Below are 13,405 nucleotides of genomic sequence, written 5' to 3'. Positions count from 1 at the left end.
CCGCCCCCCCCCACCCCGACATAACATTTCAGACACTTCAGGTTTATTGGGGGGGGGGGGGTGCGGGACGTGAGACTGACTGGAGGAGGACTAAGGGGCGTGTGTATATATGTGTTTAGGGTAACAACAAAGACTGAGAGAGAGAGGCAGGGAGAGAGACACAGAGAGAAAGAGACAGAAGTGTTTTGCCTTCAAGGCAATACTTCCAGCCAATCAGCGAGCAGCATCCACCCTCCCTGACTCCACAATTAAGCCCATAACCAGCCGGCCGGGCGGAGCTGGCAGCATTTGGCTGAGACGCGGGACGAGAGAGGCACCTAACGCCGGTCGGAGCAGGCGATGATCTGAGAGCCCCCTCGGCCTTCTCCTCCCCGGGAGACCCGCGACATCAAGGCCCCCGCCTCCCTTCCCCTCTCTTTCTACTCACGATCTCCCCCCCCCTCACACACACACACACACACACACACACACACACACACACTTTTCCACTTCTACTCCTCCCCCGTGCTCGCTCGCCCCGGGTTGCAGCCACCTCGGGGGTGGCTCGGCGCCAGTCAGCCAGCAGCGATGAGTGGCTCCTTCGATCGCAAGCTCAGCAGCATCCTCACGGACATCTCCAGCTCACTCAGCTGCCATGCTGGCTCTAAGGACTCCCCCACTCTACCGGAGTCTTCAGTCACGGACCTGGGCTACTACAGCGCACCGCAGCACGACTACTATACGGGTCAACCTTATGGCCAGGCGGTGAATCCCTACGCCTACCACCATCAGTTCAATCTTAATGGGCTTGCAGGCACTGGCGCCTACTCGCCCAAATCGGAATATACCTATGGAGCCTCCTATCGGCAATATGGGGCTTACCGGGAGCAGCCGCTGCCAGCCCAAGATCCAGGTAAATGGGGATATTAACCAGAGGCGGTCAAGCTCCGAAGCGGAGGAAATAAACTGCTCAGAGCCAGAGCGAGCGCCTACTGCACGGTGGGGTGTGGGGGTGAAGGCGAGAAGGAAAGTTGAACAAGTGAAAAATGGTGGGTGTCAAAGAGCCCATGGCTGGGCAGAGTGAAGTAACTCTGAAGATTGACTGGATGCTTGCTTGGGGAGCCAAGGAAAGAAAAAAGTTAGGGTTGAAAGGACTGAAGAAGAGAGGACGGTGAGGGTCATGGCGGGGGGCGGGGGGCAGGGAAGAGAGATTTCAGGAAGAAATGAAACGAACCATGGGGGAGGAAAGAAGGAGGAAAAAGGGAGGGAGGAAAAAGAAAGAAACCATGTAATGGTTTGAAAAATGAAAAAGAGAGATCGAAAACGAAGACAGAAGGCAATGAAAAGGGAAAAGAGGAAAGAAACTGAGATGGCGATAGAAAAGGAGAGATGTAGAGAAAGGGGAGAGAGTTAGGGTAGAGACCAAGCAAAACAAGGGGCCAGAACACAGAGCGGAAGAAGTTGAAAGAGACAGACGGTGAGACAGGGAAAGAAAGTATCCGGAGTTTCCAAAAAGACAACAGAGAAGGGTGAGAGAGAAGAAAGATACTGTAAAACTAGTTATGGGCGAGCCCGAGAGACACCCAGCCACGGAGAGATTCCTCAGCTGGAGAGACACCCAGACGAGATGGGGAACCCCGAGCTGTGGGCGGCCCCGGGACCCAGCCCAAGTCTGGAAACTCAGCCCGGCCTGGCTCCAAGCTCTCACCGAAGCCCCAGCTCCCTCCCTTGGGTCCTCATTTTGCCCAGCCTCGGTGCACAGAGGCTCAGGAGCGGGGGAAATCCCGGAGGGGAAGAGGGGAAGGCAGCTCACAAGGGGGGATTAGCAGAGGGCAGTGAGGGATCTCAGGAGGCTGACCCATGCTCCTCCCTCCCCTTACAGTGTCGGTGAAGGAGGAGCCGGAGCCGGAGGTCCGAATGGTGAATGGGAAGCCCAAGAAGGTCAGGAAGCCTCGAACCATCTATTCTAGCTACCAGTTGGCGGCCTTGCAGCGCCGCTTCCAGAAGGCCCAGTACCTGGCACTGCCGGAGAGGGCCGAGTTGGCTGCCCAGCTGGGCCTCACCCAGACCCAAGTAAGGATTCGATCTTTCCGGATCCCCAGTAGCTGCAGCTGTATCCCTTGCTTCCTCGTTTGAGACATTCCTGCTTTCTGATCTTTCACCTTTGAGCACCAAGAATTGGTGGGGGAGAGGAGGGTGAACTCATCTGTCTCTTTAAGGTCTCAACTTAAGAGATGCTGGTTTCCCCGCCATAGTCTGGAGGAAAGAAAGGGGTATGGGGAGCAATTTAAGTATGGAGCTGTGGACAGCCCCTCTTGGTTCTTGACTCCCAAGGGTTATGTGTCTGTCCTTGAGCTTGGTGCTTTCATTTTAGTATTAGTATGGGTGTTCATACTGGAGTATTTACATGTGGGTACATATGTATGCATAGTCCTGACATGGAAAAAAGCAGTGGGGGGGACTAATTCTGCCCCCCCCAGACATTTTCATCCTTCCCCATTTGGTCCAATAATTCTTGATTATTTACCTAAGCAGGGTCCATTCCATGGCATTCCCTAGATTGGACTATGCATGCATGGGTGTGCATATATCTATTGTGTGTGTGTGTAAGAATGAAAACATGCCTATATACATACATGTATCTGTATGTATTGAACATATATAGTAGCAATGTAGATGTGTATATGTCTATATATGTATGTATTTCTAAATGTACATGAATATGTGTATATATGTGTACGTATATATGTATATATATTTTGCATCTGTATCTCTGCTGTGTCCACAACACATTCTTGATGAATCATAGAATTTTCATAGATTTAGAATTGGAAAGTACTTAGAAATCATGTGGTCCAACCCCCTCATTTTTAAATGAGAAAACAGGCCCACTGAGAAGAGACACAACTTTCCCAAGGTCACATATAGGTAGTAAGTAACAGGGTGAGGATTTGAACTCAGGTCCTCTGACTTGCTGCTTTTTGCCAGTAAACCACACTGCCACTGCACAGAAAGGGGAACCTCCAGCTTCAGGCCCCAGAAACAGCTCCTGCCCCCTGACTGAGCTATGTCTCTCTCACCCCTGCAAGCTCAGGGCAGGAAGGAGAGACTGGTGGGAAAAGGCAAGAAACCCAACCTGGTTCAGAGGCTGGGCTCCAAAGCCCCCTGCATGGCTTTGGTGCCCCTCAAACAGGCCCCCAGAGAGATCTTGGGACTATTCAGGGCTCTTCCCACCCCATCCTGGCAGCAGCACTGTGCCCCTGAGGGGAGGGTTGCGGGACGCCTGGCTCCCTCCTAGTGTTGACAGGTGGGACGCTGCGTGGGGCCCAGCCGCTGGGAATCTGGGTCACCCAGTGAGAGAGCTGAATCATTGTTTGTCGGTGTCACGGGGTGGGGAGCAGTGCGGGGAGGGGGGAATTTGGGGAGTCGTTGTTCACCTGCTCCCTGAGGCTTGGAAGGACAGATAAGGGTACCCAAGTTACCCCCTCATAAATAATTCCTGAATCCCCATGTGTCTCCACATATTTGTGTTTGTGAGTGTGTGGCTGAATTTCTCTCAGTAAATGTCTGTGTATGTTATTGTTTGTGTGTATATAGGTGGGGGGTGGTATTTGTGCCTATAGATGTATGTAGGCATATTTGTGTATCCCTGAGTATCTGTAGGTATTTGATATGAGAGAGAACACCACTGTCCCAATGTACGCTCAATCCCCCCTGCCTGTGTCCTACCTCTTCTCGGCTCTGTGCTAACTGCTACCGCTTTTCTGTTCCAGGTGAAAATCTGGTTCCAGAACCGTAGGTCCAAGTTTAAGAAGCTCTACAAAAATGGGGAGGTACCCCTGGAGCATAGCCCTAATAACAGCGATTCTATGGCTTGCAACTCTCCCCCCTCTCCTGCCCTCTGGGACACCTCTTCCCACAGCACCTCGGCCCCAGCCCGGAGCCAGCTACCCCCACCACTTCCCTATAGCACCTCCCCCAGCTACCTGGACGACCCCACCAATTCCTGGTATCACACTCAGAACCTGAGCGGACCTCACTTACAGCAACCCCCTCCGCCTGCCACCCTGCATCACACTTCTCCTGGCCCCCCACCTAATAGTGGGGCTGTGTACTGAGGGTGACTCCTGCTCTGGGATCCTGGGGAAACCCAGATTCCCCACCCACTACCAACGAAAGACAACCCAGGACTGATAGAGGAGCATCCATCATGACCGATACTCAGGAATCAGCAAGGAGTGGAAGGGGTAGGGAGAGGCCCCCCCCCCAAACTCCCTAGGCTACCCCCTTTCTTCAGGGATCTGGGTTCTTCCTGAACAACTTTATAGAAACCCAGGATTTCCTACACTCTGTTCCCTGCTGCCCCTGCCATGCTGTACCTGGCCCCCCAGATGTTGGGGCACGTTGTACTCAGCTGGGACAATATCTTCTCTGGACGAATCTGGACAGGCTTTGGGAGGTTCCTGTCTTATAGGATTTGATACTTGCCTCATTTCTCTGGACTAGAGACTTTGGGGATGGAAAGCGGGAAGGGCAAGGTAGAGAGTGCTTGGAGGTGTTGGCAAAGCTGTTGGGAGCTTCTGGCTCATAGTCAGACCTTGCTCCTCCCTACCAGCCCTTGGAAAGACCATTTAATGAATTCCCTTGGTAAGAAGGCTAGAAGGAATGGGTGGAGGCTCTTTCTGTCCTCTCTGTCCTTCTCCACCTCCCTCAAACCCCATATTAGAATTGGGGGTTAAACCAAAGAAAAAACCCAGAGTGGGGAAAAGACTGATTATTTGTGGCCTTAAAGAAGGGAACCCGGTGAACGGTTCTTTTTTTTCTCTAGGACCCCAGACCCCTTCTCTGCTAGGGGTTCTTGAATAGACTTCCCCAGGGCTGTGTTTCTCATTCAGTGTACAGAACTTTGCACAACTTTGGTCTAAAAGCTGTTGAAAAATAGAAACGAAGGGCATTGTTAAGAAATAGGACCAAATTCCCCTCTTGGGCATCTTTGCCTTCTCCTCCCACATTCCTACTTCATCTCTGCCTCCTCCAGTTAAGTTGGTGATTTTTAGCCCCCAAACCTCAATTCATGAAGAAAACCAGCCACCAAGAAAAAGTAACCGCCATCCCCTTCTGGGTGTCGGAGGAAACAAATTTCTCCCGGCTGGACTGGGTTGGAAAATGCCCAATGAAAGGGAAGAGGGGGGGGATGGGATGGGAGGATGGCTCAGCTCCTTTCTCTTAGGCTAGGGGTAACTTGGGACTCCACATTCCCCCCAGAGACCCTAAAAGCCATCTCTCTTCCTACTTTTACTGTGGTAAAACACCAAAGAAAGGGGGGAACCCAAATACTGTAGAGATGTATATGTATATACATATACATATATAATATTTTTTTAAGAGAGAGAAGCCACCTCCTCCCTGCCGTGGTTTCCTATTTACGTGACTATTTCCTCCTGTACAGATCTTGTTGTGTGTAGAACTGAGAGAACGGGGTTGTTGGCGCCTGGTGGATTTTGGCTTGGTGTCGGGGCAGGGATGGATGAGAAGGCTGGGAGATATGCAGGTCTCCTGGTATCCCACTCCAGGAGACAGCATGGCCCTGGCCAGCTCCCCCATGGCTTCCCCCACCATACTATTCTCCTCTTCCTTTGTGCTTTCTTACTGGACCCATCTTTATATCTGATATTAATAAAAAAAAATGAATCTAAAAAAGCTCATGGCTTAGCCACTAGCCCACTGGCTCTTGGGAAGAAGGATTTGGGAATAAAAAAAGGCTCATTCCCTGGATTGCAGAGGGTTTTCTAGGGAAGGTGGCATGAATATTAATAGTGGGTAAATCTCCTGTGTATTTTCTCCCCTGCCATGTCAAAGCTGGTGAGTTACCACTCAGTGCTAGTGAAAGCAAGGACCCTGGTGCTTGGCTCTGGGTTCTTAATCCTTTCTTTGCTCTGGGGTTAGACACCCCAGTTCAGTGGTAGTGGTGGGGAAGCATCAGCAAGGACTTCAGTTCTGAGGTAAAAAATGTATTAGGACATAGAATTTAGAGCTGGAAGGGGTCTTAAGATCATCTAGACCAGGAATTCTTAACCTTTTTTGGGTAACAGATGCCTTTAGCTGTCTGGTGAAATATTTGGATCCCTGGTTAGAGAATGTTTAAAAAATTATAATTGAAGAAATTACTCATTTCAGCTAGAAGTTAGTAAAAAAAAAATGTCATTTTTCTTATCCAAATTCACAACCCCCCCCAGATCTATCCATGGGTCTGTGAGCCCCAAGTTAAGAATCTCTGCTCCAATCTTTACCCGTTTTACAGATGAGAAAATTGAGAGAAGCAAATGACTGTTTCTAAGGTCACACAAGTAGCAGGTTCATGGAAGTAGTAAGCAGAGCCAATGTTTTCCAGTCTCTCTCTTCTCTCTGACCGGCCCCCCTTCCTGTGTCAGGTCGATGCCCTGGGCAGGCAGGGCCCCAGGGACTCCACTCAGCGTGGCGTCCCCTGCCAGGCTTGCCTCTGCTCTGCTGGCTACAGGGTCACCTGAGGGCTGCTCTTTGATCTCTGGCTCCTGACAGACGTGCTTACACAGGCATCCCCACTCTATCGTCCCCTCCCCCACTTAATAGCCCCTCACCTCCTGCATCTTAAAGGGCTGGTATCTGGTCTGGCTGAACATCTAGTTTGGGAGGAGGGAGAGCGCTAAAGACAGGGGAACCCTCTCCAGCTCCCCTCACCTCCTCCCTTGCTGGCAGGGACCCCATGAAAATGGGACTTGGGCTGGGGATAGTGAGGGTGACGGGAGATAAACAAACGACCTAATGTCTGAAGGAGGGTGGGTTCCGTGTTTACCTTCCCCGAGAGAGAACCAAGCCCTGACTCAGAACCCTCTCTCCCTGCTTGAACTACCAGGGCCAGGGCTGCTGGCCTCCCCGCTTCCCACCTCTCAGTCTTCTGGGCTGGCCGGGTGCCCCGCTCCCTCCCCAATATAACCTCCACCCTCTTCAGCCCCCAAGCTCTGGGGCCTTTCAAAGGAAGCCGTGCAGCTGGATGAAGAAGGCACTGAGTTCACCGAGCAGCTGGATGCGGAGGACCAAGGGCGATGCGCATGTACACATGCATTCAGCAACATCGCATCACACCGGGGCCTGTGCCAAGAAACACAGCCTTCTATCTGTCCCATGCAAACATGTAGAATCGTCTAACAGCCACGGAGGAACGTCGGAACACAAACCAAGTCATAGGAACGTGTCTGACTTATTCACACCAGGCAGCTAAGATAAAGATGCACACACTCAGCAAGAAAAACCACTGAAAGCATTGTGCCAACAGAGATTTCGAGATTTAAACACATTCAGAATCACTCACATGTCATCCCAAACATAGAAACACTGGAGAGAATCAGCAGCAGAGCGCCAACAGACTTAGATGCAGAGACACACACATGTCATCATACACACAGATGTAGAAACACATGGACAAACACACCAGCTAAAAGCAGCATCCCACCAGGACAGAGAGATATTGATACATGAGACACACACGTAGAAACATGGAAATGACAGTCTCACATGTAGATGTAGGTGTACACACAAAGCCCACGGAACACCACTATATTCCACACACCTAGAAAATTTTATGATCAGAAGGGACCTTTGAGGTCATCTCATCCCAATAAACACAAACAGAGACAGAGACTTATTTCCCAGGCACACGCCCTGCTCATACATAGACAGGAAGCACTGGTGGGGGTCAAGAAGATACATGGTGAAGGATTCAGAAATCCTGAGACAGGCCTAGCAGAACCCTCCAGGAAGTGGTAGGAGGGAAGGAAGGTCCCAAAGCCTCACCAGGCTGGGTTGGCAAGGGTTAAGGTGGCAGCTGCCAGGCGGGGCTTGAGTGGAGCAGTTTGGTTTGAGGGCTGCGTGCAGGCGGGTGGGAGCAGCAGTGAGGCGGCAGGCGGGCAGACTTGCTGGAGACACTGCATTTTATTAGGGCTGGGCTGCCAGCAAAGGGAGGGAATGAAAAAAAAAAGGCAGAAGGAAAGAAAGGAAAAGAAAGAAAGGAGGAGAGGGCGGGTAGGCAGCCTGCAGGATGAAAGGCTGTTGTAAACTCCCTAATACCTCCCTGCTCATCCCAAGGCCAGCAGTCAGGCTGGATTAACAGCCCTGGTGACCTCCTACTGGGGTCAGCCCCACCCCATGACCTCCCTTTCCTCCTCCTCCTCCTCCTCCTCCTCCTCTCCCCTCCCCCCAACCCTCCCGGCCCACCTTCCCTCCCCCCCCCCACTTTCTACAAGCATCCTTGTGGGGGTGGGGCAAAGGCACCAGGGAAGGACAGGGGTAGTGGGAAGGGGGCTGGACAAAGCTAGGATGGGTATGGGGGCACTTCCCTGCCATAGGGACTGGCAGGAGGCCAAAATTGAGAAGGGTGGGGCAGCCATTGGCAAATGCCCCTGGGATGGTGAGGAGGCCAGTGGGATGAATGCCGGTTCCTCAGATCTGACCCTCCTGGGCCACACCTGTTGCCTTCTACCCTGTTCAGGGGACTAGTCCAGCTGCCATGAGGAGCCCCTCTCTTCTACCTCCTTAGGTAATGCTTGGGAGGGAGAGATGCAGTACCTCTGGCAGCACCTAAGATATCACAGAAGTTGGAAAGGACCTCAATGGCCATCCAAACTTTTACTAGAAGAAAGAGCGTGCCACACCCCCCCCCCCCCCCCCCCCCCCCCCCCCCTTCCAGCATAGCCAATAGTCAGCCAGGTCAGTGTCCTGTGGCATTGGCATATCCTTCACTTCAGGTTAAAGAGGCCTTCCCCTCCATACCACACCTTCACCCAGGCTAACCTTCCCCAGTCTATCTCTCCTGGTACCATATCTGGGGATCCAAGTTGCTGCTGTTCCTTCTTTTACAAAGGTACACAGTCTGTCCCATGGAGTCATTTCCTCAATTATATTCCAGTGCTTAGCTAAGTGTCTGGCACATAGTAGGCACTTAATAAATGTTTACTGAATGATTAAATCAACCTTAATTTCCCACTTATCACATACAGAGAACCAGGCTCAAATCCTAGCTCTACTACTGTGTGACATTGGGAAAGTCATTTACCTTTTCTGGGCCTCAGTTTCCTCATCTGTAAAATGAAGGTGTTGGATCTGAAGATCTCTAAGGTCTCTTCTAGCTCTAAATCTATGATTCCATAAGCCTTTAAATCCATACCAGAGAGAGAGAGAGAGTGCCACCATGATCTGGGAGATTCTACCCTGGGTCCAATGGGGACAGTAACCTGGGAAGAGATTTTCCTGAGAGCAGATTCAAGGAAACTCTCTTTCAATGGCCTCACTCCTCTTGTTGTAATCTCGCCCTTTCCATTTTGCTCTAACTACCAAATTCAATTTAGGATTTGGGTTCAAATATTAGGGCTCAGCAGGACTCTGGCTATAAAAGATGAATTGATCTAACTAAAGAAATACACTCCTCATCAATTTGGGTGCAGTGGTGAGGCCCCTGGGAGGCGAGAGAATGGACTGAGGGTTCCTAAATCTGTCAACTGAGAAAGGATGATCCCTAACTCTCTTAGAGTTAGCCTGGCCCCCTCAATTGTACTAGAATAGACTTTAATTCTCCCCTTCCCGAGGAGGGATGGGATGGTGTCCAAAAGCCTTAGTTTGATAGCTTTTAACCCAACAGCTGGAAATAGGGAAACTCTCTAATTCCAAGTCTCAAAGTTAGATAGTCCCTAACTCGTCAACTGGGACAGTGTCTAACTCTCCTTTGTAGCAAGCTTGTACCTAATGTTGGCAGCTGAGAATGCCAAATCATTGAATCTCTCCTCAGGAGATAGTCCCTAACTCCTTTCCATACTGCCCTTATTTCCCCATGGAGGATCACAGAGTGAGTCCCAGGGGGAAAGTGATACTCTTGGCCATCACAGGACCCTGGCATTACTGCCAAGAAAAGCCCACTAGTAGATGGGTTCTCAATCTCCATGATCCAAAGTGGTCTTATGGACCCCCTCCTCCTATTTAAACCTCAGCATCCACCCTTCCATCATCTCTCCCATAACAATGCCTCTAGAGTTGTCCTCTCTGAACTGGCTGGGGCTCTGGGCTGAAACCACCAGGAGTTCTTGCTTCTTGGGAACTTGCTAGTTGTGACTCGGATCCTCAGTTCACTCCTCATCCCAGATTCTGGGCTCTAGCCCTGGCTGGTTGTGTCAGTCCAAGTTGCATCAACCTGCCCCTGGGGGAGCTCTGCATCTGTGGGGGATGGGGAGCCCCTACCAGCACTCTGGTCTCTGTTTTCCCATCTCTAATTACACTGCACTAATCATCTTAATAGGCTGTTTACCAACTACCAGGAAAGCCAAGGATCCAGAGATGCAAAAGCTAAGAGTGCTAAGAGATCAGTTTTACCAGCCTCAGAGAGGTTAGGGGGCAAAGGGGGTATAGGGAATTTATCCTTTCCTAGGGGAAGTGGCATGAGGTAAAGTTGAGACTCAGACCTGAGAGGGTAGCCAGACAAATGTGGGCACAGAGTGAGAACAGCACACTTGCCTTGTGCTGTCCCATCATGCCTCAGGTGTGGGTAATTCAGAGTACCTGGACCTAAGTCATCTCTGCCCATGGTCTCCTGAACTTCCTTCCTCCATTCCCCCTTCCCCCTGAGAACCTATCTACTAGTGGGCTTCATGATCAGCAGAGGCAGGGTGCTGGGGGTGGGATAGGTCCTTTCCAAAGCTCTAAGGGCTTTAGGACTAAGGTTAGGGATTTGGGGTGAAGAGGGACTGATTGAGAGCCTGGGATGCCAGAATCCCTGAGGAACTCTGAAGTCATGATTATACATGACATTTAGGTAGCACCTGAAAGATAACATTTATATGATTCATATATCATTGAAAATCAGGGTGGCATAATGTGGAGAAGGCTGACCTCGAAGTTAGGAAAACCTGGGTTCATGTCCTACTTTTGACACATACTCCTTACATAACCCTGGGTGAGTCATTTAAAACCCTTTTCCATTTCCAAGGCAACTTTTTTAAAATTGTAAATTACAGAAGAGTTACTTATCTGCATTGGTGGAGAAAAGTTTCCACATGGGGAATTCCCTTGAATGAAAAAAAGTCAAAGATCTAGAAAGGAGGGAAAGTATCATTGACCTATTTTTCAGATGAGAAAACTGAAGTATAGGAAAATAAAGTGACCTTTCCAAGGTCATAAACTCATAGATTTAAACCTGGAAGGGGTAGGTTCAATTCCCTTAAATTATAGATGAGGAAACTGAGGCTAAGAAAAGTAAGGTGACTTACCCAGGATCCCACAGATAGTAAATAGCAGAATTGGTATTTGAACCCTGACCTTTCAGGCTCTAAAATCCAGTGCTTTTCTTATTTCAACACACAGTGAGAGTTATTAGAAAGGAAGATTCCTGGATCTTCATGCCTCTTTGAAACAGACCTCTTTCTTGGCTCCCTTGAATCAAGCATTTTAGGGAGAGGAACATGAAAGATGTCTACAAACACACATAAACATAGTTTTAAGATTAGAGGAGTGTGCCAAGTGAGAGCAGGAGTAGTAATAGTGCCGGGATTGTGTTATTGGAGGAAGGGATGCTGGAGACTCCCAGCAAGAGATCCCCAACAGTTGTCCACTGGAGGCAAGGGAGAAAGGAATAAAAAAAAAACAGTTAGGTAGAGTAGAACCAAACATTAGAGCTAGAAGAACATTGGGAATTATCTAGTGCAATCCCCCTCATTTTTCAGAGAAGGAAGTGGAGCCCAAGAAAGTAGAAGTCATTTGTCCAAGGTCACACAAAGATTGAACTGGAGAGTCATGATTCAAACCCAGGTTTTCTGACTCAGAACCCAAGTACTTTTTATGCTGCTCTTTTCCAGAGAACAAAATCCATCCATGTTCTAAAAGCATGGGCTCTGGGGCGGCCAAGTAGCACAGCGAGTAAGAGCATCGTAAGAGCATCGGCCCGAGTGTCAAGATGACCTGGGGATTGAATCCGGGCTCACACTTAGCACTCACCCAGAAACACCTGGCCATGTAACCTTGAGCAAGTTACTTAACCCCAATTGCTTAAAAAAAAATAAAAGCATGGGCTCCCCAAAGAAAGGCTTATGGAGTCAGTAGCTTCTCCTCTCCAGACTCTGGACTGAGCACCCCTTGTAGACAGTGCTCTGTGTGAAGTCTGGGAAGGAAAGGAGGAAGGAAGGAAGGAAGGAAGGAAGGAAGGAAGGAAGGAAGGAAGGAAGGAAGGGAGGGAGGGAGGGAGGGAGGGAGGGAGGGAGGGATGAAAGAAGGGAGGGAGAAGGGAGGAAGGGAGAAAGAGGGGAAGAAGGAAGGAAAAAGCATTTATGAAGGACTTACTATGTGTAAAACATTCTGCTAAGCACTGAGGATATAAAAAGAAAGGCAAGACAGCCCCTGCCCTCCAGGAGCTCACATTCAGACTGGAGAAGCAACACATATAGACAGATTCAGCAGCAAGTCAGATGGAAAGGTCCCATGATCCTTGAGGTGCAAGTTGGGGAACATTCAGTTGAAGGAGGGGCTGTGGCCCTGGCCCTAGGAAAATTCCCATTCTGAAGGAGGAGACAGGACACACACTTGGAGAACAGAGAGCAAGGAATATAAATAAATGAATAGGGTTAGTATGGAGCTCAGCACTGAGCTAGGTTGGGGGTGGGGAAGGTGGTTGGAGGACAAAGTGGAATGGAACTAAATCAGGGAAGGCTTCCTGGAAGAGGAAGCAAGAAAGAAGGCCAAGAAACAAACTGGGGAAGGCTTAGGAAGAAGAGAATGAGGCATCTGAGTGTGTAGAGACAGTGCAGAGACACAGGGGAGGGAGCTTAGATGAGAAAGGAGGAGAGACCTAGAAGGAAATTTAGACTGGCAGAAGGGAGGAAGTTGGAGAATCTCAGGAGAGGGGACAAGAGTGCCTAGATTCTTGTTGTTGTTGTTGTTGTTGTAGTTGTTGTTTTTTCCTGGGGCAACTTCGTTCGGATTTTCGAGATGTGCTGACTAATCGAGGAACAGACTCCACCCTGAAGGATTTGCTGGGGGGGGGGGGGGGGGGGGTGTGGGGGGGAGGAGGGAAGGCCATTCTCCCACTCACTGTAAGTTCACATTGCACCTGGCAAACAGCACCATGCCCTGCCCAACATGCCAAGGGCACACAGCCATAGCATGCAATGTGTGTGGCACCCCTTCCACACCCACTTCCCAGCCCTCCCAAGGACCAGAGTTAATGCTTCCCTGAGCAAGTAAGACAATAGCCCAGAAGGATTAAAGTGACTTGCCTCAGGTGGCAGAGTGATGAGGGGATGGAGTGAATCGAGATTTAGGGAGGCAGCTTGGTGGGGTCACTGGAAATATGGGGCTAGGGATCAGGGGTGGGGAGGAAGGAGTTCACAGAATCAGCTCTCAAAGCTCTGAATCT

At 50.1% G+C, this 13,405-nt stretch overlaps 1 protein-coding gene across 1 annotated transcript; it reads left to right on the top strand.

Annotated features, from left to right (window-relative positions):
- The first annotated feature begins 255 nt into the window (after positions 1-255).
- On the top strand, positions 256-5,679 carry DLX3 (distal-less homeobox 3). Its single transcript, XM_069064402.1, has 3 exons — positions 256-892; positions 1,862-2,052; positions 3,753-5,679. Exons 1-3 carry the CDS (start codon positions 568-570, stop codon positions 4,095-4,097), a joined length of 861 nt encoding a protein of 286 aa, XP_068920503.1. The 5' UTR covers positions 256-567; the 3' UTR covers positions 4,098-5,679.
- The last annotated feature ends 7,726 nt before the right edge of the window (positions 5,680-13,405 follow it).

The sequence above is a fragment of the Petaurus breviceps genome, unplaced genomic scaffold (assembly GCF_028583685.1).
Source record: "Petaurus breviceps papuanus isolate PSGF00001 unplaced genomic scaffold, PetGlider_PUasm1.0 90630, whole genome shotgun sequence".
Taxonomy (NCBI): Eukaryota; Metazoa; Chordata; class Mammalia; order Diprotodontia; family Petauridae; genus Petaurus; species Petaurus breviceps.
Note: the sequence above shows the minus strand (reverse complement) of the source record. Positions and strands in the feature narration are given on the sequence as shown.